Source organism: Papio anubis, chromosome 10 (assembly GCF_008728515.1).
Source record: "Papio anubis isolate 15944 chromosome 10, Panubis1.0, whole genome shotgun sequence".
Classification (NCBI taxonomy): Eukaryota; Metazoa; Chordata; class Mammalia; order Primates; family Cercopithecidae; genus Papio; species Papio anubis.
This window is the reverse complement of record NC_044985.1, coordinates 24,800,727-24,825,292: the sequence shown is the minus strand read 5'-3', so window position 1 is coordinate 24,825,292 and position 24,566 is coordinate 24,800,727. Positions and strand designations below refer to the sequence as shown.

Sequence of the window (24,566 nt, the reverse complement as noted above, 5' to 3'; positions counted from 1 at the left end):
CCCCACTCACAGTCTAGACTGAGATATCTCTTTCTACTAGGAGGAGATATTATCTAACTAACCCTTGTACTGAGAGTTTAGATTTTGGAGGTCCTAGCTTATGTTGGCATCTTTTGTAGAACTGGAGAATTATCTCCTGTCCCAGGTTGACATTAAAACTCAGGCATCTAGATAGATAACAGAACCAGCTTTCTTTTACTTTGGAGGCAAAATTACACATGCATACACAGGCAACGGCGTTATATTTCATTCACTCACAATTCTAGTTTTTAGGACCCCTTTTATTTCTGGACTCTGAAAATTTATGTTATTTGTATACATTCACCTATGTATTGAAATATTTGGTGGTTATTTTACTTAACATTCCTGATTGTCTGCCATATTGTCAGAACTATTCAATATTTTTTCCTCGCACTTCTTTTAGTGTCACTGTATATACACTTCCTAGGTGTTCTTTTTGACTTTCTAATACTTGGTCATTTAAATAGTGATCAATTTCCAAATCTGTCTTGCAAGCCTCTTTCACTACTTCTATCTTATACCCTATTGCAACCATTCTAAAATTCTTTCATTTTCTCAAATATTTTATGTACTCTCACTTCCGGGCCTTCATGAATCTGTCTCTTTCTTTGGAACGTTGTAAAACCAGTCCTCCTCCTCTTGTTCATGTGCCTTAACTCAAACGTATTATTCATATCAGCTTTTATATCCCTTCCTCTGGGAAGCAATACATAAACAGCCAAGATTAGTTTGGCTGCTTCTGCTGTGTACTGTAATAACACATTACACTGCCTATAAAATAACATCTATCAGATATTTATTAAAATCACTTAATTGTATTCTAAATGTCTTCCCTAGCAGATTGTAAGATGTCTAAAAAATGAGAATATTCAATATTGTATTCCTAGTGCCTAGCACTCTGTCATTCAGTCATTCATTCATTCACTTAAGTGATACATTTCTAAGTCCTAGAACTCGATCTGATATAAAGTTCTCAGTTAAATGCCTTGAACCAATAAAATATTTGAGTGATATTTTCTTCCATTTTGCAAATCACAGACCTCTGTTCAGAGATGTTGGGTAACTACCCAATATCACACATTAATTGGCGATACAGTCAGGGTTTGAGCCCACATTTACCTGCCTGCAAAGCCTTTGTTTTTTTGTATGTGACATTATACTTGGTATATAAAATGAGATTGTTATGTGATAGTAAGGAAAGAGTGGCAAAATGATGACAAGTTGTAGTACACTACTCTCATGTGGTTTTCTCCAAAATGCATTTACTCTATCGGATCATTTGAAGTCTGTCCTATGTAAGTACGAATTCTTGGGAGCCACAACTAGTGTCAGTATGTAGAAATGTAATTTATTTTATCAGTGAATCTAGTGCATGTGTAATTTTTAAAAGCACTACTCTTCATAACAATATTTAATTATATACCATAGGGTAAGTAAAAATTAGAATTGGAGCTTAAATGTTAGACATAAACTACAGAATGAATTAAATTTTTTTTAATTCCTTCACAAATCTTTCTAAACTATAAATACTCTTTTAAAAGTATTAGTATAATCAGCATGGTATAGTGAAAAATAATAATGTATTTTGGCATTGATCAGAGTGTTGTATTAAAATTTTACTGCCACTTGCTATTTATCTGATGTGTCCTTAGGCAGAATATACTGTTTTCTTCTGCAAATTGGCATTAGGGTTAACAATCGCAGGGATATCCTCAAGAGTATTGGTAATATATCTGCAGCTAGCCTAGTATCATGTATTCAGTAAATAATAGATAATGTGATTATTATTGTCTTTTTCAGGCGAAGATAACAGTTTCCTAAGCCTGGACTTGTACAATATTCTTGTCATTAATGTTAACTTGAATCTTCTATACAATTTCCACATACATAATTTTGAAGGATAAATTTATCTGTGTAGGACATGTGTTACATGATCTGAAACCTATGATATAGGTTTTGAGACTTTATTAACAAATTACTTAAAAATATTATTTTGGGGGGCAAGGAGGAGGAATAAGGAAAATTCATAGGTCAGAGACAAGAAAGAAGCCTGAATTAGATTTGAAATCTACCTTCCTGGGAGACATTCCTCTAAGCTTTGTGTACTGGATAAATATAAGCACCATACCAATCATGATTACCCTTGAGAGAAAGACAATTGTAGCCATTTACATAATAGCTTACATATAACCTGACAATAAATTTTAAGTGAAACATATAATAGGTAAATTGAGCATACTACCTGCAATAATAGAAGATTTTTAACAGTCCATTAATCCATATTAAATATTCTATGAGGTTTAAGTAACTACCAAGATAAAATACAGTTTTCTTTTCCTTTCTATAATTGTAACATGATGAAATGTAAGCCATTTTTGTTCATAATTTTTCTCTTTTTCTGAGTTAATCAGGTAATTCTTGCAAGTGTCCTGCAATTTGTATCCAAAGTCAAATAATTTTTATGCAAAGTCAAGAAATATAAAAAAAAATGTGTGTAATATTTAAATCTTTGTCAAATATAAGAATTCATAAGGGCATTTTAACAGAGCAGGTATCCAGAAATAAACTGATATATTCAGATGCTATTTTCAACTTTTAAATTAACACTAATATGAAAGAACAGGAAAAATATTAAATGTATTTTAAGAGGTTTTTAAAGCACAATAATCAATTATTGTGATTTATTGTAATGCTGTGATAACCCCAGGAGTTATTCAAGTGGTGAACCCTACTTTTTGCTACATTAAATGCTTTCAGGATATTATGCATTTCTAGATGATATGTCTTCTGACTTCTTGATCTCTAGGACGTACAGGACCCAAGAGAGAAGATTATAAACCAGAAGTCTGAAACCAGGCAGACTGAGTGATTTACTCAGTCGTAGTACTTTGAGAATGAAACAGAAATCAAACATTAATAACTTTTCTCCTGTACATATCTCTCTTCAGATAATAACTTTACTCTCTTTACTATTTCCCTTCAGCCTTATTCTGGTTCTCAGTGTTTTTCTCTACAGGAATTTTTCTCCATAAGCTAAGTCAGAGTATAAGGTTAACAACAAGAGACATGATGTAACTATCATTAAAAAAATTAGTCACATATAATATATAATTGTTTAAGCACACGTTTACATTATATGTGTTTATATTTTATTCAGTGTGGCCAGAAAGCAAACGTCTCATTTTCTTAGAGGTTGAATGTATTGGATTTTCGATTTTTAAATTTAGTTTGAGAATTTTTTATATATATATTCAGAGCTAATTTCCACTTCATTTTTTGACTGCTTTTTAGTGTTAAAATCTAACAGTTGGAAGTAATTTTAAAACTTACATGGAAAATTTCCTAACCAATGAAATATCATCAGTTTCAAAAGTTTTCAGATACTTAGGATGATATATTTTTTTCTTAGCAAAACTTGGAATATTGATTAATATGCTCCTAAGTTTATAGACGAGAGATACAAAATTTTGAATTAACTTATTATAGAGTCAAAAAAGATGTATTGTTATTTTTAAAGATTAGATCTCATCATATCTGAGTCCCCATTTTATTGTTTACTCATTTGAACAAAAACTTGAGTTGATTCTCTGTTTAAATGCCCTGATTCTTGTCTACAGTACATCTTCTACACTGCAGTACATCCACTAACCAGTTATTATCTATCTAAGGACAAAAGCGTATTTTGGACAACTTTCGTGTTGATTCTTGAAACATAAGCATAAATTCTCAATATCTCGTTAGGTAATAAAAGAAACTTCCTTAGAAGTATTGATTAAATTATGCCTTTAGGCATTTTCAGTTTTCTTCCTAGTACTTCCCCTTACATGACAGAATATTTGTTGGGTTTCTGCAGGATAGCTTTTGATGTAAGTCTTTGCCTCCTTTCTACCTATTTTTTTTTCTTTTTTTTTGCATCACACATGACATTGTCTGCCATCAGTTGTTCTTAGTTGTTCTTAGTAGCCCTGAGACAATGCAGAGAATATTTGTAAAATATTTGTAAATATTTTCAAATTGTATTCTCTGCATTGCCTTCCATCAAATATATTCTATGATTCTGTGTCAGTTGTCTTAAATGGAAAAACAGATAGTCACAAAATGTCGTTGGCTTCTGCTGTCACAAGAACAATTAAAGAATATGGGCCAGGCGCAGTGGCTCACGCCTGTAATCCCAGCACTTTTGGAGGCCGAGTCATGTCGATAACAAGATCAGGAGATCGAGACCATCCTTGCAAACATGGAGAAATCCCATCTCCGATAAAAATACAAAAAATTAGCCTGTGTGGTGGAACACGCCTGTAGTCCCACCTACTCGGGAGGCTGAGGCAGGAGAATCGCTTGAACCCGGGAGGCGGAGGTTGCCGTGAGCCGAGATCTCACCACTGCACTCCAGCCTGAGTGACAGAGTAAGACTCCTTCTCAAAAAAAAAAAAAAACGTATAAACCATAGGTCTATTTTTTTCTGTCTTTGTGTAATTAAACCAATAGTTTGTTATTTCTTCTTTTTCTTCTTTAAATATCTTTTAAATGAGCTCTTGTGTGTGAAGATTTGTAATGCTATTCATATTCTCCTGAGAGCTTAAAGGTCTGATATTGAGCAACTTAAATAAACTCTAGGTGAATAACTTTCACCGTATATGAATTAGAGAAAATAAAACTTTCTCCTGGGACATATTAGTAAACAATTCGAAATTCCTTGGATAAAGTGTTCAGCAATTATATTTTCTCTCACTACTATTACCCCTCTTTTTTGGCTATTGATTATCAGATTTTATTGTGACAGTGTTGTCTTTTAGATGTATTGATATTCAAATTGGCTAATTATATTTTTCAAACTCTTTTTTCTATGCTAATTCTATTCCTCTTTGTTATAATTATCTAAAGGTTAGTAAGGAGGTCTCTTGATTTAATTGTGTAAAATTCATCTTAAAATCTAATTCTTTACTATTTTTTTTTTTCAGGTTTTCACTTTTTTTTTTTTTTCCCATAGACTAAGATTTCGTACTTTTCTTGGTAACTAGGTAATACTGGCTTACCTAAGTGATTTTATTGTGTTTATTTTATTTTTTTTTAACTTTCACCTTATAATGTTAACATCTTTCAGAGGCAGAGTGAGATCTGACTTTCCATCTTTGGCTCTCTGTATTCAGAAAAGGCCTTCCTCTGTTAAAGCATAAACACATTACTTTGCAGCTCCAGCGTGTACAGCTCCATTAGCTGTTATCCACTAAGTGAATGTTGAGTCTCTTGGTGCATGGAGTTGACATCTATTCATTTTTCTAGCAGTATAATGAATCCGAATGATCCTTCCTTCATCAAATAATTCTCCTAGGCTTTCAGTCACTGGAAAGCACTCATTTAAAATATAATAAAAGTATGTGAGTCCTATGTCCTCAAGAAGTTATAGTCACTGTGTTTGTTTATCTGCCATTTCCTCTGTGCCTTTGTAGAGAACGGGGAAGGAGTTCTGATCACATTAGCAAATGATACAAATTAAGTCATGCACAGTCAATAACATGTTACCTTTTGGATGTTTTTATATCTTTCACAGAATTCCCAACTTGTGAGCCACTAACACAATTTGTATGCAAAAGTGGAAGATGCATTAGCAGCAAATGGCACTGCGACTCTGGCAAGTACAAAATGCTCACTGTATAGCACTGATTTGATTGGGGGCTTGGTGGTCTGGAGTGCCTGGCTTTCTTCAGAGGTACTTTGTAGGGGAAGCTTGAAGAGCCAAGATAAATGGCTAAAACAAGTAGTGAGCGGGCAGCTGGCACATCAGTGGGAATTAGCATTAAAGATAATGGAGCTCAATATTTGCCCCATGGATCTGTGATAGAGATTTGTTTATCAAATGTTTATGTTGGACATGGTCTAATTCTACAAACATGTAGTAAGGTGGACAATTGAGGAAATAACTTGGACAATTCGGGTTCCCTAAAACATGCATGTAACCTCAGGAGGAGAAGCTTATACATTGCTATGGAATTACCCAGACAGTCTCAACTCTGTCAGTTTCCTCTTATGTTCTAATGGTATTTTTTTCTTATATTCAATTGTATTACTATGCTAAATTATGCCAAGTACAGGTAAAGGAATTATATAGGAATCAATACATTCACACTCATTTATTTTAATTTGATCTAATTTTACTTCACATTTCTCTCCTCTCCCTCTTGAAATAGTTGTTAATAAAGAATATAAATCATTTCTAATGATACTGTAAAATAGTTTCCAAGTACAAATACATACAGAAGATCCAAGGGAAGAGGAGTACACAGTGGGTTCTCATGTTGGAGAATGGGGAGAAAGGAAGGGTATTGAAGATAGAATTTTAAACTATGGGGCATAAGAATTATAGGTTTAAGTAATAATCTTCCACGATAATTATATTATTGGTTGTATCATTTCATGAAATTCCTACAGTCACCATTGCCTCCTTATTTCGAGGTGTGTAGATGCATTCAGTTAGTGGTTAGTTATTTCTGTGCGGAGTAGAAATTAAGCTTCAAAATCCAAAGTCAAGTATTTTTTTCTCTCAGTTTAGCAGTTGATATTAAATCAAAGGAGAAACAATATGAAGATGAAAATAATTCTTCCACTGTTTATAAGAAATGTTGTTCCTCTGATTCAATTTATCATTCATTTTTCCAAAAAAAAAAAACTGTATATAGGAAGAAAATGAATAAATAAAAGGGCCGGGCACAGTGGCTCACGTATATAATCCCAGCATTTTGGGAGGCCGAGGAGGGTGGATTGCTTGAGGCCAAGAGTTTGATACCAGCCTGGCCAACACATGGCAAAACCCCGTCTTTACTAAAGAAATACAAAACAAATGAGCTGGGCGTGGTGGCATATGTCTGTGGTACCAGTTACTTGGGAGGCTGAGGTGGGAGAATCATTTGAGCCCCAGGAGGTGAAGGTTGCAGTGAGCCGAGATTGCGCCACTGCACTCCAGGTTGGGTGACAGAGCAAGACTCTGTCTCAAACAACAGCAACAACAACAAAACAGTTAGATATTTCATAAAAAAAATTTTCTCCATGGTTCAGGTTTCACTGCCTCATGTTGATGTTTCTTTCCAGATGACGACTGTGGGGACGGGAGTGATGAGGTGGGCTGTGTTCACTCTTGCTTTGATAATCAGTTCAGATGTTCCAGTGGCAGATGCATCCCAGGCCATTGGGCCTGTGATGGTGACAATGACTGTGGTGACTTCAGTGATGAAGCCCAGATCAATTGTACCAAAGAAGGTTAGTAATTTTATAAATTAATGAAATCTCATTTTAAAAGTTGATGCATAATAATGCTTAAGAGTATTACAGAGAGAATATTATATAACAAATAAATTGCTTATGAGGCACAAATATACATGTGGAACTGTGTAAAATCATTTGCTATCTCTTTCCTTTCCCCCTTTGCTTTTCCCTTTGGTTTCTCCCCTCAATACCTCTTTATTCCTGCATGCCTTCTGTAGTCTTTGTTTTCTGCATTTACTCAATGCTTTACTTCTCTTTAATCTCATCCAAACCCTAAAACTATTTCAACAGTGAAAAAGGAAAAAAAAAAAAAAAAAAAGAAAGGAATAATTTTATTTTTATTTCCATACAAAATTTGTTTACATTAGGTTTGAAATAATCCCTGATTAAATGAGGATGTATTTCTAACTGATTGACTTTCTGGAGTACAAGCTAAGAAAGGAAGGAGGTTATGACCATGGCTCTCAGCATATCCATGTGGATGATAACCCTGTCATTTGCCTGGCTTACTCTGCAAAATTTGATCAGTCATAGAGCATATTAATAATTTAAAAGTCATGTTGGAAATGTCACACACAAAAAAATCATTAGACTGTCAAACAATCATATAATTAGTACCATTTTAATAGATTTTTTTCTGCTAAGAAACTGAAAGATGTTTATTTCATTTATCTCACAAATATTTATTGAGGACTAGAGAATAAATAAAAGGATGAATACCTATGGCACCTGCTCATTTTAAATATTAGCCCAAACAAGCAACAAAGTAATTTATTTAATGTGGAGGGGTAAAGGAATCATATACTCCATGAACAAAATAAAGCATTTTAAAATGTTTTACACAGAGATATTTTTGTCTTTTGCAATATTTGTCAACCTATAAGATAGACAGTTTCTAAATTGTTTTATCTCACATGGATTCCTTTTGTCTTTTGTTTCCCCTCTTTCCCTTTAAACTGTAAATTCTTAAAACAGTGGTTATTAAATTATCTACATAATACTAGGTTTTTAAGAAGAAGTCCAGCTGTTTTGCAGATTCCCTGAGTGATGTACTAAAATACGTATTGTGTGATTTTTTTATTTTACCTGGATAACTTGGATTATAAGAGTCACAGTAAAGATCCAAATATGGCTAAACAATGACCTATATACCCTGAGGCAATGAAACACAAGTTCTCATGGTTAATGGTCTTGACATGATTCATGTCTTTCCCTGGCAATGGACGTTGTAGAAATTACAGTAAAAACAAATGAAGAAATTATTTGTGACATCCTATAAGATTTAACATGAGCATATTTGAATTCAATTTTGCTTCAAAAATCTGAAGAATGGATTATCAATAAAGCTACCATTTAATATTATATCTCATTCTCCAATAGGTAATAAGTTCAAAACCTCGATCTTCTCTCTTTATCTCTTCTAGCTCATTACCATATCCATTTCTGTTTAGTTGTTCCATGAGTATATATGAGCTAGAACTTTTTGCATATTATTACTATTGAGTGAAAAAGGAAAAAGCGTATGTAAAGTTCTTTTTCTTTTTTTGCTAGTATTTGAAACATTCATCTAAGAGTGGTTGACATTTCATCACTACATAACATTTTAAATATAAACAGTATTTTTCCTTCCTCACAGATGTCTTTTAAGGCTCCTCATGGGGTGTGCGTCTGTGGTCTGCTAATACTGCTCATTTATGTGCTGTGAAATATAAATTGCCCTAAAATTAATTTATTGTCATCTCAGATGTGAGATCACACCCTTCTCTTGTATATGTATTTATCACTAAGTTTAAACAATTATTACATATTATGAAATTTTTAAAAGATTGCTTTTCCCTCATGAACATCCAAATTTAGTGGTGCATCCCTTTGTAGGCTCTGTAGATAATATCTCAGGTTTCATTGTTATAGAAGCAGTGGCTATTTAATGTTAATGGCCTTATTTAGAGCACCTCAATTTCACTAATAGATTACTATAAAGGGTATACTGTCAATGTGAATGTCGTGTATTTCTTATATAATTACGGAAATGATCCAATTAGTCCACATGACTCCTTGACATGCTTCAAACAAAGAATGAGGAGAGTTCTTGAACCAATTTATATTGATCAGATTATACATTTGACTAGGATTCCCTAATCAAATATTCTACATGGTGACTACAAGGTGGAGGAATTGAGGAAAGTTAACGTTCTAGGATGACTTTGATAAAAGACAATTCAAAGGATTTCAAGTGGAACTTAAATATTGCTATTCATTATTATTTTGATTGTATATTCTGGTATAGAAGTTGTAAAATGATGACACAGATTGTTAAAGCTGATCAGCAAAGTCATTTGCACGTGCAGAGTTTGTGAGCGATTGCCAAGGTAAAGTAGAAATTTGCTTTAATTAGTCATATAATTCAGTCCCCAAACCTGCTGTGGAAGAAAGAGCAGGGGATTCTGGCTTGAATTTCAAGACTGGTTGTCAAAACTGATCAAATCCACCATATAATTGCTCAGCACTTTGCTTTACACTGCATGGGTAAGCAGAGCATATGGTGCAATTTCTCTCAACTCAAATTGTTTTCAAAAGGGTAGAAATACTCTTAAATTAACTTTTGATAGTAAAGGAGGAGGAGAAACTGGGAAATGGAACATTCCATATATAATCTTCATTTCAGAAAATTTCTAACTTAAGTTCAATATGTATTCTCTCTAAAATCACTTGCAAAACTAATTTATTTTTTGTTAAATTTTATTTTTTTATAATAGATTCAGGGGGTACCTTTGCAGGTTTATTGTAAGAGTATTTTGCATGATGCTGAGGTTTGGACTTCTATTAATTCTGTCACCCAGATAGTGAACATAGCAGCCAATAGGTACTTTTTCCGCCCTTGCTCCCATTCCCTCTCTCCATTTTGGAGACTCTATTGTTCCCATCTTTATGTTCATGTGTACCAAAGGTTTAGCTCCTACTTACAAGTAAGAACATGTAATATATGGTTTTCTGTTTCTGTGTTAATTCACTTAGGATTATGGCCTCCAGATGCATTCATGTCGCTGTAAATGACATAGTTTGTTCCTTTTTATGGTTGCATTGTATTCCATGGTATATATGTATCACATTTCCTTTATCCAATCCACCACTGAAGGGCACTTAAGTTGATTCCATGTCTTTGCTACTGTGAGTAGTGCAGTGATCAATATACAAGTATGGGTGTCTTTTTGGTAGAACGATTTATTTTCCTTTTGGTATATACCAAGTAATGGGATTGCTGGGTCAAATGGTAGTTCTGTTGTTGTCGTTGTTGTTGTTGTTGTTGTTGTTGATGATGATGATGATGTTGTTTGAGACTGAGTCTCACTCTATTGCCCAAGGTGGACTGCAGTGGCGTGATCTCAGCTCACTGCAACCTCCACCTCCTGGGTTCACACAATTCTCATGGGTTCACACAACTCTCGGCCTCTGGAGTAGCTTGGGACTACAGGTGTGAGCCACCACACCCAGCTAATTTTTGTATTTTTAGTAGAGATGGGTTTTCACCATGTTGGCCAGGCTGGTCTCAAACTCCTGACCTTATGGGATCCATCCACCTTTGCCTCCCAAAGTGACACTTGGGATTACGAGTTTGAGCCACTGCCCCTGGCCCTGTTTTTACTCCTTTGAAAAATATCCAAACTTCTTTCCACAGGGGCTGAACTAATTTACATTTCTACCAAGAGTGTGTGTGTGCTCCCTTTTCTCCACAGTCCCACCAACATCTGTTAATTTTTGACTTTTTAATAATAGCCATTCTGATTGGTGTGAGATGGTATCTAATTGTGGTTTTGATTTTCATTTCTCTGATTATTAGTGGAGCATTTTTTCATATGTTTCCTGGTCACTTGTATGTCTTCTTTTTGAGAAGTGTCTGTTCATGTCTTTGGCCTACTTTCTAATGAACTTGTTTTTTTTCTTATTGATTTCTTTAAGTTCTTTATAAATTCTGGCTATTAGTTCCTTGTCAGATGCATAGTTTGCAAAGACTTTCTCCCATTCTGTAGGTTGTCTGTTTACTCTGTTGATGTTTATTTTACTTGACAAATGGTCTTTAGTTTAATTAGGTCTCACTTATAAATATCTTTTGTTGCAATTGCTTTAGAGGACTTAGTCATAAATTATTTGCCTATGCCAATATCTAAAAGAGTACTTCCTAGGTTTTCTTCTAGGATTTTTATAGTTTGAGGTTTTACATTTAAGTCTTTAAGCTATCTTGAGTTTTTAATTTTTTTTGTATATAGTAATAGATAGGGCTACAATTTCATTCTTCTGCATATGGTTAGCCAGTATTCTCAACATCATTTATTGAATAGGAAGTCCTTTCCTCCTTGCTTATATTTGTTGGCTTTGTTGAAGATCAGGCAGCTGTAGGTGTGCAACTTTATTTCTGAGTTCTTTATTCTGTTCCATTTATCTGTGTGTCTGTTTTTGTACCATTATCATGCTATTTGGGCTACTGTAGCCTTGTTGTATAGTTTGCAGTTGGGTAATGTGATGCCTCTAGCTTTATTCTTTTGGCTTAGGGTTGCTTTGGCTATTTGGATTTTTTTTTCCATATGAATTTCAGAATGGTTTTCTAATTCTGTGAAAAATGATGCTAGTGTTTTGATAGGAATGGTGTTGAATCTGTGGATTGTTATGTGCAGTACGAACATTTTAATAATATTGATTCTTGCAATCCATGAGCATGAAATGGTTTTTTGTTTGTTTGTGTCATCTCTAATTTCTTTCAGCATCTTCTTGGTTAGATGTATTACTAGATATTTTATTTTTGTAGCTATTGTAGATGGGATTGCATTCTTGATTCATCTCTCAGCTTGAATGCTATTGATGTATAGAAATGCTACTAATGATTGTATGTTACTTTTGTATCCTGGAATTTTACTGAATTCACTTATCTGGGATAGTTGGCTTTTGGAAGAGTCTTTAGGGGTTCTAGATAGAATAATATCATCAGTTAAGACAGATAATTTGACCATGTCATTTCCTATTTGTATGTCTTTTATTTCATTCTATTAACTGATTGCTCTCTCTGGGAATTCTGCTACTATGTTAAATAGAAGTGGTGAGAGTACAAATCCTTGTCCTGTTCCAGTCCTTAGGGGAAATGCTTGCAGGTTTTGCCTGTTCAGTATGGTGTTTACTGTGGATCTGTCACAGACAGCTCTTATTATTTTCACAAATATTCCTTTGTTGCTTAGTATGTTGAGGGTTTTTATCATGAAAGGATGTTGGATTTTATCAAAGACTTTTTCTGCATCTATTGAGATGATCATATGGTTTTTATATTTAATTCTGTTTATGTGGTGGTTCACATTTATTGATTTTCGTATGTTGAATCAAACTTGCATCCCAGGAATAAAGCCTACTAATCACGATGGATTAAATTCTTAATATGCTACTAGATTCAGTTTGCTAGTAACTTGTTGAGGACTTTTGTGTCTGTATTCATTAGGAATATTGACCTGCAATTTTCTTTTTTCATTGTATCTGATTTGTGGTATCAGGATGATGCTGCTTTCATAGAATTAATGGCAAAGGAGTCCCTCCTCTGCAGTTTTTTGGAATAGCTTCAGTAGGATTGGCACCTGTTCTTCTTTGTAGGTCAGGTGGAATTTGACTGTGAATCCATCTGGTCTGGGACTCTTTTGTCTGGTAAGATATTTAGTATGGATTCAGCTTCAGAACTGGGTGCTGGTCTGTTCAAGGTTTCCATTTCTTTCTGATTTAATCTAGGAAGTTGTGTGTTTCCAGGAATTTATTCATTTCCTCTAGGTTTTCTGGTTTGTACACACAGAGGCGTTCATAATAGTCTCGGAGAATCTTTTGCATTTCTGTGGGATCAGTTGTAATGTCACCACTGTCCTTTGGGGTTGTGCTTATTTGGATCTTCTCTCTTTTGTTCTTTGTTAGTCTAGCTAGTGGCCTATTGATCTTGTTTATTCTTTCAAGGAACTAACATTTTCTTTCACTGATCCTTTGTATAATCTTTTGGGATTCTAAATTTCTTTTAGTTCTGCTTTCATTTTTAGTTATTTTCTTCTGCTAGGCTTTGGATTGATTTGTTTTTGATTTTCTAGTTCCTTAAGGTGCAATGTTAAATTGTTAATTTGAGATCTTTCTATCTCCCTGATGTAGGTGTTTAGTGCTATAGACTTTCCTCTTAAGACAACTTTGGTCAAATCCCACAGATTTTAATATGCTATATCTCTATTTTTCATTTGTTTCAAAGATTTTTTTAAATATCTACATTCACTTTGATGTTTACACGTAAGTCATTTAGAAGCAAGTTGTTTAATTTCCGTGTAACTGTGTGGTTTTGATAGTTCCTCTGGATATTGATTTCTATTTCACTATAGTTTTAGAAGATACTTGATATGATTTTGATTTTTTAAAAATTTATTGAGACTTGCTTATGACTGAGCATGTAGTTGATCTTAGATTATGTTCGAGTGAAGATGAGAAGAATATATATTCTGGTTGTTGAGTAGAGTATTTTATAGATGTCTATTAAATCTAATTGGTTGAGTGCTGAATTTAATTGAGTAACAGAATTCATTTGTTAATTTTCTGCCTTCAGAATCTGTCTAATGCCGTCAGTGGGGCATTGAAGTCTCCCACTGTTACTGTGTAGCTGTCGAAGTCTTTCCCTACATCTAGAAGTAATTGTTTTATGAATCTGGGTGCCCTAATGTTGGGTGCATGTATATTTAGGAAAGTTAGTATTTTTGTTGAATTGAACCCTTTATCATTACGTAATCCCCTTCTTTGCCCTTTTTTACTGTTGTTGGTTTAAAGTCTATTTTACCTGATACAAGAATAGCAATGCCTGCTCTTTTTTGTTTTCCGTTTGTGTGATAGATCTTTCTCCATCCCTTCACTTTGAACCTGTCTATCTCATTACATGGGAGATGGGTCTGTAGAAAGCAACAGAAAGTTGGTTCTTGTTTTGTTTTAAATCCAATTTGTCACTGTCTTTTAAGTGAAGCATTTAGACTCTTTGCTTTCAAGGTTAATATTGATATAAGAGATTTTGGTTCTATCTTGGTGCTATTAGCAGTTTGCTTTGTACTCTTGATTGTGTAGTTGCTTTATAGGGTCTGTGGGCTATATGCATGCGTTTTTGTAGTAACAAGTATTATTCTTTTATTTTCATGTTTAGAACTCCCTTAAACATCTCTTATAAGACCAGTCCAGTGGTAGTGAATTCCCTTAGCTATTGTTACTCTGGGAAAGAAAACATTATTTCTCCTTCGTTTATGAAGCTTAGTTTGGCAGGACATGAAATTCTGGCTTGGTGTTTCTTTTAAAAATACTAAAAATAAGCTCACAATCTCTTCTGGCTTGTAAGGTTTCTGCAGAGAAGTCTGACATTTGTCTGATAGGATTCACTTTGTAGGTGGTATGACTTTTGTCTCTAGCTGCCTTTAAGATGTTTTCTTTCATGCTGACCTTGGGAAATCTGATGACTATGTGTTTTGAAGATGGTCGTCTTGTATATATCTTGCAGGAGTTCTCTGAATTTCTTGTATCTGTATGTTGACCTCTCTTGTAAGATTGGGGAAATTTTCATGGACTATATTCTCAAATATGTTTTCCAAGTTGCTTAATCTTCCCTCCCTGGAATGCCAGTGAGTTGTGTGTTTGATAACTTTGCATAATCCCATATTTCTCAGAGGCTTTTTTCATTTTATTTTAATTATTTTTCTTTATTTTTGTGCGACAAAGTTTTGCTCCCTTCATTAGGTCTGGTTTGCTCTCTTCCTTAGGTCTAGTTTGGTTTCTGGGGACCAGTTCTCACATCCTGCAACTATGAACAGGTCTTCCAATGTCCTCCTTCTTCACCCATGCTACCTGTGTTGCTGCTATTGACTTTCAGTATTTTCTCTCAAGAAATCTCTTTGAAGTGTTATAGTTTACTCAATATTTTGTTTCCTCTGTGTGGAAGAAGAGTTTCTTGGCTGGGTCTAGTTGGATGTCTTGTTCTCCTCTTTACCTTTTTCTTCAAAAAGGAGTTCTATAGTGATGATCAGTTTTTCATCATCAATATGGTTAATACATGGGAAAGTATAAATGAATAGTTTCTCCTAGATTAATTTATACCCACTTTTTTTTCTCTTAATGTCATGCTGTTTCTTTTTCTCATTTCCAAACTTCTTATAGACAAGGAAGATATACTTTCAGAAAACACTGTGTTTCAAATATATGAAAAAAATCTCAACATCACTGATCATTAGAGAAATACAGATCAAAACCACAATGAGATACCATCTCATGCCAGTCAGAATGGTGAACATTTAAAAAGTTAAGAAACAAATACTAACGAGGCTATGGAGAAATAGGAATGCTTTTACACTGTTGGTGGGAATGTAAATTAGTTCTAACATTGTGGAAGATACTGTGGAGATTCCTCAAAGACCTAGAACCAGAAATACCATTTGACCCTGCAATCCCGATACTGAATATATACCCAAAGGATTATAAATCATTCTATTATAATGATACATGCACATGTATGTTCATTGCAGCACTATTCACAATAGCAATGACATGGAATCAACCCAAATGCCCATCAATGATAGACTTGGTGAACAGTCTGTCTCAATGGAAAAATAAGTAAGTCTGGATCCCTACAGAATTTATTATGAGGGAACTTCTTCTAAAGCCCAGGTCTGACAATTTTTATTCATGTATTGCAAGGTTCTTGTGAAAAGGTGGATTTACCTATAAGGACATAAAGAATAAAGTTATCATAAAATTTCAGTCTTTTCTTATAAGTCATTAACTCTCTGGCCAGTATAGTAAAATAAGGAGAGTCTGGATATACATCACATCTATTAAATACCACATATAAAATTAATCTCATCTCATTGTTGACAGTTTAATTCATTGAATTACGTAAACTTTTACTACACTTTTTTGGGGAAATCTCAACTGTATTTCACCCCTGGAATAAACCATTTTTGAAATAAACATAAAAAAGTGTTCAGTATCTTTAGATAGCTATTTCTCCGGGTAAATTTCCATTCAGAAATGTTTGTAACAATTTACACCAGATAGGCTGGACGTGGTGGCTCACTCCTATAATCACAGCACTTTGGGAAGCTGAAGCAGGCAGATTACTTGAGGTCAGGAGTTGAGACCAGCATGGCCAACATGGTGAAATCCTGCCTCTACCAAAAAATACAAAAATTAGCTAAGCGTGGTAGCACAACTATAGTCCCAGCTACTCTGGAGGCTGAGGCACGAGAATCACCGTGAACCTGGGTGGTGGAGGTTGCAGTGAGCTGAAATTGCACCACTGCATTACACCCTGGGTGACAGATTGAGACATTGTCTCAAACAAACAAACAAACAAAACAAAACAAAAAAACACACACAATTTACACCAAATAATTCAGCATGTACTTGATAAAGAAAGAAACGTGTTTTTCCTAAAAAAGTATAAAAGTATGTATTGGCCTACAATTTAAATTTATTATAACTAATCTTTAACAAGTTTCTAAGTCCACTAGGCAGCTAATTGTGTAATATTATTAATATACATGTGCACACATGCTCTTATTCTTCTGTTTTAACTGTTTATCTTTGCTTCTGCTTTGGAAATTTCTCCTTTGGCTTTTTCTTCATTTACTCATTCATTCCTTCATTCATTCATTTTCCTCACTAATTTCTTGTTCCCAGATCTAAGAAGAAAACTAGATTAATTTTATCTTGTGTTTTTCTTTTACAGTTAAGTATGTTATTTGATACTGTGAATGCTCAGTAAATAATTGTTGAATAAAAGAGTGTATTTCTTGAACACAAAATTTGATTAGAATCTCAGAATCCATCCCTTGTTTGTCCTATCTTATGTAGGTAGTACTTTTTTTCTTTTTCTTTATCTTACCCCCAGATCGTAGAGTTTAGTGTCATGATAATATTATAAGACTAATTGTATCAATCGAGTTTGTACATTTTCTTAGTACAATGTAATCATTTTCATTTATTCAATAAATACTGGAGATTTCAGTTCACAATTCAATAAAATGAAACTGACAGGCTGTCTTCCATATCTTTTGTTATTGTTTATTTCTTTTGTTTATGTCCGCTTTGCCCAATAGTTAGTTTTTGAAAGACAGAAAAAATTTAAATCTTTCTGTTTATATTATTTAACAATAAGTAAGTGCCCATTAGAAGATATTGGTGATAATATAGGAGAAGAAAGGGGAGTTAATGTATGTTAATGACCCACTAATTGTCAGACATTCTATATTTGTTACTTCATTTAATCTTCACAGTAAATACTATTCAGGGAGGTTTAGGTATTTTCCCAAGATTATGCAGCTGAAGTTCCAAAGACTGACTGCTCTTAATTCCTATATCCAGTCACCTGTCTCTGCAGGTATAGAATATAATCTCTTTTTTTTCCCTAACTTTCTGTGAATTAACATTTAAATGAACCCCCAGTAAGTGCTACTTTGCTCTCAATTGCATACTCAATTTCAGTTAAAGATGACAAAAGAAAGGTGTTTCTTCTTACTACAGATCACTGTAATGAAATTTCACAAAGGACACTGGAAGGAATCTAGGTCCTTACATTAAATAGTTACAGTAAGTCTGTCTTTTTTGTTTCTATTCTCCTTTACTTTTCACAATTCACCCTGATAAAATAGATTCCAGGACTTTTTCATTGCAATAGTTGTAGACATTCTCACACTATTTCTTCGGTACACACAAAGACCATAGTTGTCTTTCATAAAATTTTATCTCATAGATTGAAAAAAAAATAGGAACTGGAAGAATATCAAGTTCATTTAATTCAGTTATTTTATTGTGTAGATGAGGAAAGGGTCTCAGCAAGCTAAAATCGTATCCTTATGAGTATGTAATGGTAACAAAAATATGTATGCTGCTTCCTGGAAGGAGCTGATGGCATCTGTGTTAGAGATGTTGACTGAGACAATGACTTTTGAACCCTAAGGACATTTTTAGGGGAGATTCTGGCTTCAAACAATCGTGTATGTTATTTGTGGAAAATCAAGATAGTTTGAGAATGCTATGTACCAGAAAGAAACCAATGTCCTACCAAGGGAGGTTGAATCCACTCAAAGCAGTGTATCTATCAAAACTTGATTTTTAATGGAAAACTGAGTACATGTTTAGGCATAGAAGGAATGGAAACTAAAACCAATAAATTTTGACTTCCAATCTATATCATACCCTATCTTATCTAAACCATCATCTTTAGCAGCAGTCTTTAACCCTTATCACATAGAAAACAAGATACCAATAAATACTGTATAAAAATACAAATACTGACTCAGTCATCTCTTCATTTGTTTCATGAGAACATTGTTTTAATTGTGCTAAAATACACATAGCACAAAATCTGCCATCTTAAAGATTTTAAGTGCACATTTCAGTGGTTTTAAGTACATTCATATTGTTGTACAAGCATCAACACCCATTCATATCTAAAACTCTTGTTATCTCGCAAAATTGTAACTCTACTCATTAAACAATAACTATCTGTTCTTCCTTCTCTGTAGGCCCTGGAAACAACCATTCTACTTTTTGTCTCTGCTTTTAATAACTCTAAGTATCTAATTTAAAACAAATCCTACAGTATTTGTTTTTGTTTGTGACTGATTTATTTTACTCAGCATAATGTCACCAAGTTTCTTCCATATTGTAACATATGTCTGTATTTCCTTCCTTTATTAAGTCTTGAATAATCAGGAGGGACTTCTGTCATTTTACCATTTGTTTCCTGTATATTTTTTAGTACTTTTTGTTCCTCAATTCTTGCACTACTGCCCTTTTTATGTTTAGTTGACATTTGGTGGTGAAATGTTTAAATTTCTTTCTCATTTGCTTTTGTGTATATTCTATAGCTATTATCCTTGTGGTTATCCTGAGATTACACTTAATATCCTAAAGTTATAACACTCTAATTTGTATTTATAGCAGTTTAATTTCAATAACATAAAAAATCCCTGCTTCTTTACATCTCTGTCTGCACTCCTTTCAGTTAGTGATGTCACAAAATCACCGCCTTGTATTAGGTTGGTACAAAAGCCATTGCTTTTAATGGCAAAAACCGCAACTACTTTTGCACCAACCACATACATTATGTGTTTGAAACAAACTAATAACATTTTTTTAAATGCATTAGTCTTTTAAATTATATACAAAACAAAATGTGAGTTGCAAACAAAAGGTACAATAATACTAGCTTTTAGAATAATAATGTTTTCAAAGTTAGTCTTCTAAATCATGTAGAAAACAAGAAGTATAGTGACAAGCCACTGTTAAAATAATACTAGACTTTGTAATTACCCACATATTTAACTTTCTTGTAATTTTTACTTTTTTATACATTATACACCTTCAAGTTACTCTATTGTCTTTTCATTTCACCGCAGAACTCCCTTTAGCATTTCTTGCAGGGAAGGTCTAGCGGTAAGGAACTCCCTAAGCTTTTGTTCATCTGTTCATCTGGGAAGGTCTTAATTACACCCTCAATTTTGAAGGGCACTTTTGCCAGATGTAGGATTCTTGGATGATAGGATTTTTGTTACTTTTTGTTTCTTTATTTCTTTCTTTCTTTCTTTCTTTTTTTTTTTTTTTTTTGAGACGGAGTCTCCCTCTTTCACCTAGGCTCAAGTGCAGTGGCACAATCTCGGCTCACTGCAACCTCCGCCACCCAGGTTCAAGAAATCCTCCTGTCTCAGCCTCCCAAGTAGCTGGGATTACAAGTGTACACCACCATGCCTGGATAATTTTTTTGTATTTTTAGTAGAGACGGAGTTTCACCATGTTGACCAGGTTGGTCTCAAACTCCTGACCTCAAGGGCTCTGCCTGCCTCGGCCTCTCAAAGTGCCAGGATTACAAGCATGAGCCATCATGCCCAGAAATTTTTTTTTTTTTCTTTTGACACTTTGAATTTACAAATTTATACACACACATACACACACACACACACGATCAGTTTGGGCTGGCATACATATATATAGGTACATGTATGTATATATACGTGTATATATACACTTAACATATCACCCATATATATATACATATATGTGTGTGTGTATATATGTATATATCAAAAGATTGCTCACCAGAAACTTGGATATACATATCAGCCCACACTGCTATCCAAGTTTCTAATGAGAAATCTGCTGATAATCTTATTGAGAATCTCTCAAATGTGATAAGTATCCTCTCTCTTGCCACTTTCAAGATTTTCCCTTTTCCTTTAGATAATTTGTTTATAATGTGTTTTGGTGTGGATTTCTTTGAGTTCATCCTACTTGAGGATGGTTGAGCTTCTTGGATGTATATATTCATGTGTTTCATCAAACTTTGAAGTTGTATTTAAATATTCTCTCTTCCTTGCTTCCTTCTTCTGGAAAACTTATACATTGCTCTTCTTCATGGTGTCCTACAAGTCTCTGCTGCTGTGTAAAGTTTTCTTTTATTTTTTTCCCTCTTTTCCTCAGATCAGTAAGTTCCATTGTTGTGTCTTCAAGTTTGCCTGTTTTTTCTTCTTCCAGCTCAAATCTGCCTTTGAATCTCTTTAGTGAATTTTTCATTTTAGTTATTGTACTTTTCATCTCCAGATGTTTTTTAGTTCCTTTTTAGGCTTATCTCTTTATTGATATTTCATTTGTTCATCCATTGTTTCTTGACTTCCTCCACATCTTCTTTGACTTCTTTATGCAGCTTTTAGACAGTTGTTTTAAATTCTTTGTCTTGTAGATCCACCATTAGATCTTTGTCAGAGATACTTTTCATTGGTTTATTTTGTTTTCTTTGAATCATATACTCTTGCTGCTTTTCATGCCTTGTGATTTTTGTTTTTGTTGTTGAAAATTAGAAATTTGAATCTAATAATGTGATAACTCTGGAAGTGATTCTTCCCCTTAAATGTTTGTAGGTTGTCTCTGTGCCACAGATTACCCTGGGATGTAAATTTAAGGTCTTTTCAAGTCTTTCTTAGCCTGTGACTTTCCCTTGGTATACACTGTAACTTTCTAATTTCATCTGTATAAGCGGTTGTGTTTGAATGTATTAGTCTTTTATATCTAGCTCCCAAAAGAAGAACTGAGTAAAATGAAATAAAGTGGGCACTGGCTCTTAAAATTTCCTGGAAGCCACTTCAGCTAGAGATGGAGGGACTTGAAATAATGAAGAGAGGTGCAATGACAATGGTCACCATCTCCTTGCACCTTTGAGATCAGTGACAACAGTCAGTAATCAAAGCACAGATTCGAATTTGGAGGGCAGATCCTTTTTGTCTACTCTGGATCACACAAGCTGTGTGCAAGCTGCTCCAGGAACACAGACCTGATTCTTTACCATAGAACTGGGGTTTGAGGGATTCATAGATGTGACTGTGCTAAGAGCTGAAACTAACCTAAATTAACTACAATTTACCATCCAAGCCTTACCCTGGAAGTTGGGTAAGTTCAGTAGACTTGAGTTCCTAAATAGTATGCATTAGAAAGATCCTGCCAATGCAATTGTTGTCTGGGTGTAGAGACATATTCCCATTGCTTTCTATTCTGCTGTCTTTCTGTAATCCTCATTCAATTCATTTTTACCAAAATAAACACAGAGTGCAAAACCAGCTGCTGTTATTTTTCAGTAACTAAATTTTATTGAGAATAAAGTACTGGCTTTGAATTTGGGGGAATTCACAAATTATGTGTTACAGACTTGGCAAAATCATATATTCTTCTGTCCTGATATTTTTGACTATTTTTAATAAAACTATGGATTGTTTTCTCATAAAATACAATTAAAGTAAAACTTAGATTCTAATTTTAGAGACATATAATATCTATTTTCAATGAAATACAAATTGTCTGGCTTAACTTTATTCTCTCACAGATTGATTTATTTTCCTTAGAATAAAATACCACTGAGATATATAAACAGTGTTAATTATTAATGGATTTTATCCATAGGAAACTTCTTTTTGTTTTCCAAGGCAAAATAACTTTTTAAAGGTCATTTTAACCTTAATGCTGAAACCAACTTTCACATTAAAATTAAAGACAACTCAAGGCTTTTGAATCACTTAATAACAAAGTATATTTCTAACAATGTGCTTATCATGAAAATTAAAACAAATCCAATAAATGTAATGTAAAAAAATAAAATATTAGAACGTGGTTCATAAGAATAGAAAGAAAGAAGCCAATTATCTTTATTTTTACTATGCAGAAAATTGGTATTGGGTCCACATGTATTTCTGGATAAATTTAGCTTTTTTTATTAAGAGAATTATTTTGCACTTTGACATCAGAGTAACATCCCTTGCTTTGTTAAAGATATAATTAATAGTGTAAAGACCTAATTTTAATGAAGAACCTCAGCCTGTTGTCCTGCTCTTTGAGCAGAGCTTAAAAAATGACAAAAGTCAATTACTTTCCATAGTCTTTAAATTCTGATTCCCTGTTCTCAAGTTATGATTAATGACTATTAAAGCGGTAGGGTTTCAGGCATTCAGCAAAAAATAAACAACATAGAGACAAAAGATATGAGTAACCTAAAAAAGAATGACTTCACTCCTCAGTAATGAGATACGTCCATGCTTTCGTGATAATGAGAAAATAAGCAATGGGATAAAGTGCTGCCTTTTCTTTGAGAAGTAGTTGGTATTTAGCTTCCTTTAGAACCGATTTGACCTGTCAGCATTTGTTTTCTTATTTATATGAAGCTTCAACTGAATTTGCATTTAGATATTATATTCTTTCACTATACTGAACAGATCATTCACTTTTTGTTAAGATATTTATTTGAAGTCTAGGTTGGCATTTGTGCATGCATGAGCTACCTAAGGAAAATGTATTGCCATTATGTACATCCAAAATCTTTTTACAAATAACTTTGATGCCTAAAAGCATCCACATAAATTAATGCAATCTTCTGTGCATTTAATACTGTGCATTTAATACTCAGGAACATTCTAATATCAGAGTATATATATATATACACACACACACATATACACACACACTATACACACACACATATATACACAATATATATATACACTATATATATACACTATATATATTATATATATACACTATATATATATTATATATATATGCACTATATATATATTTTATATATATATATGGGGGGGGGAGAGAGAGAGAGAGTGTGAGTCTCACTCTTTCACCCAGGATTGAGTGGACTGACACAATCACAGCTCACTGAAACCTAGAACTGAACTCAAGCAATCCTCCCCTCTCAGTCTCCTAAGCAGCTGGGACTACAGGTGCATGCCACCATGCCCTGCTAATTAAGAAAAAAAAAATTATCGAAACAGAGTCTCACTATATTGCCTAGGCTGGTCTCAAACTCCTGACTTCAAGTGATCCTCCTACTTCAGCCTCCCAAAGCACTGGAATTAAAGGAATTAGTCATTGTGCCTGGGTTGTTATTGTTGATATGTATATACTTGAATATCATGTTCTGTGAATCACAAACAATATTTAGAAGAGTTTAGAACAAGGGTGGGAAAACTTATTCTGTAAAGGATCAGATGGTAAATATTTTAGGCTTTGCCTATTGCAGCTACTCAAAGCTGCCGTTGTAGCATGGTAGCAACCCTAGACAATGTGTCAGCAAATGAGCATGTCAGGGTTCCAATAAAACTTTATTTATACAAACAGGTGGTAGGCTGGAATTAGTTTGCAGGTTGCAGCTTGCTAACCCCTTATTTAGAATACAAGGAGACATATTATAAAGATCTGTAATCTTGAATAATCCAACACCTATATATTATAGAATATCAAATTCATGGGACAAAGGCAAAAGGGAGAAGAAAGGGCTGAAGTAAGAATAAATAAATTATTAATAATTTTAAAATTATATTTTCCATCCCTCCCTCACAGAGATATCTCATAAGTATGTGCTTATGCGTATTATTTCTACAAAATGTTTGACATCATTTTTTAAGATCAAATAATATCTTTTCTTCAGTTTTTTCCTAGAAAATATTTGCTACCATTGAGCACACTGGTAAACCAACCGGTAATTTCCAAATGTAGCCTACCCACATTGTAATTTGTTTTACTTAATATTTGATAACTAACATATCTGTTACATTGATTGGTTAATACAAACAGTGAATGGGAAAGTTGGTTTCTCCTTTACTTTACATAGCCAATTCAGCAGATTAATGCATCTATTCGCTTACATTTAGATAATGTAAGAGTTCATCATTCTTCTGATACTTACTTATATTTTAAACAAAATG

General features: G+C 33.7%; 1 protein-coding gene across 3 annotated transcripts in view; it reads left to right on the top strand.

Annotated features, from left to right (window-relative positions):
• The window catches only part of LRP1B (LDL receptor related protein 1B), a 1,950,491-nt gene that overhangs the window by 1,206,876 nt on the left and 719,049 nt on the right, over positions 1-24,566 (top strand). For all 3 annotated transcript variants that reach the window (XM_031651763.1, XM_031651762.1, XM_031651761.1), the window contains 2 exons: positions 5,573-5,653; positions 7,108-7,275. In XM_031651763.1, coding sequence (XP_031507623.1) covers positions 5,573-5,653; positions 7,108-7,275 — 249 coding nt within the window. The remainder of the gene's footprint in view (positions 1-5,572; positions 5,654-7,107; positions 7,276-24,566) is intronic.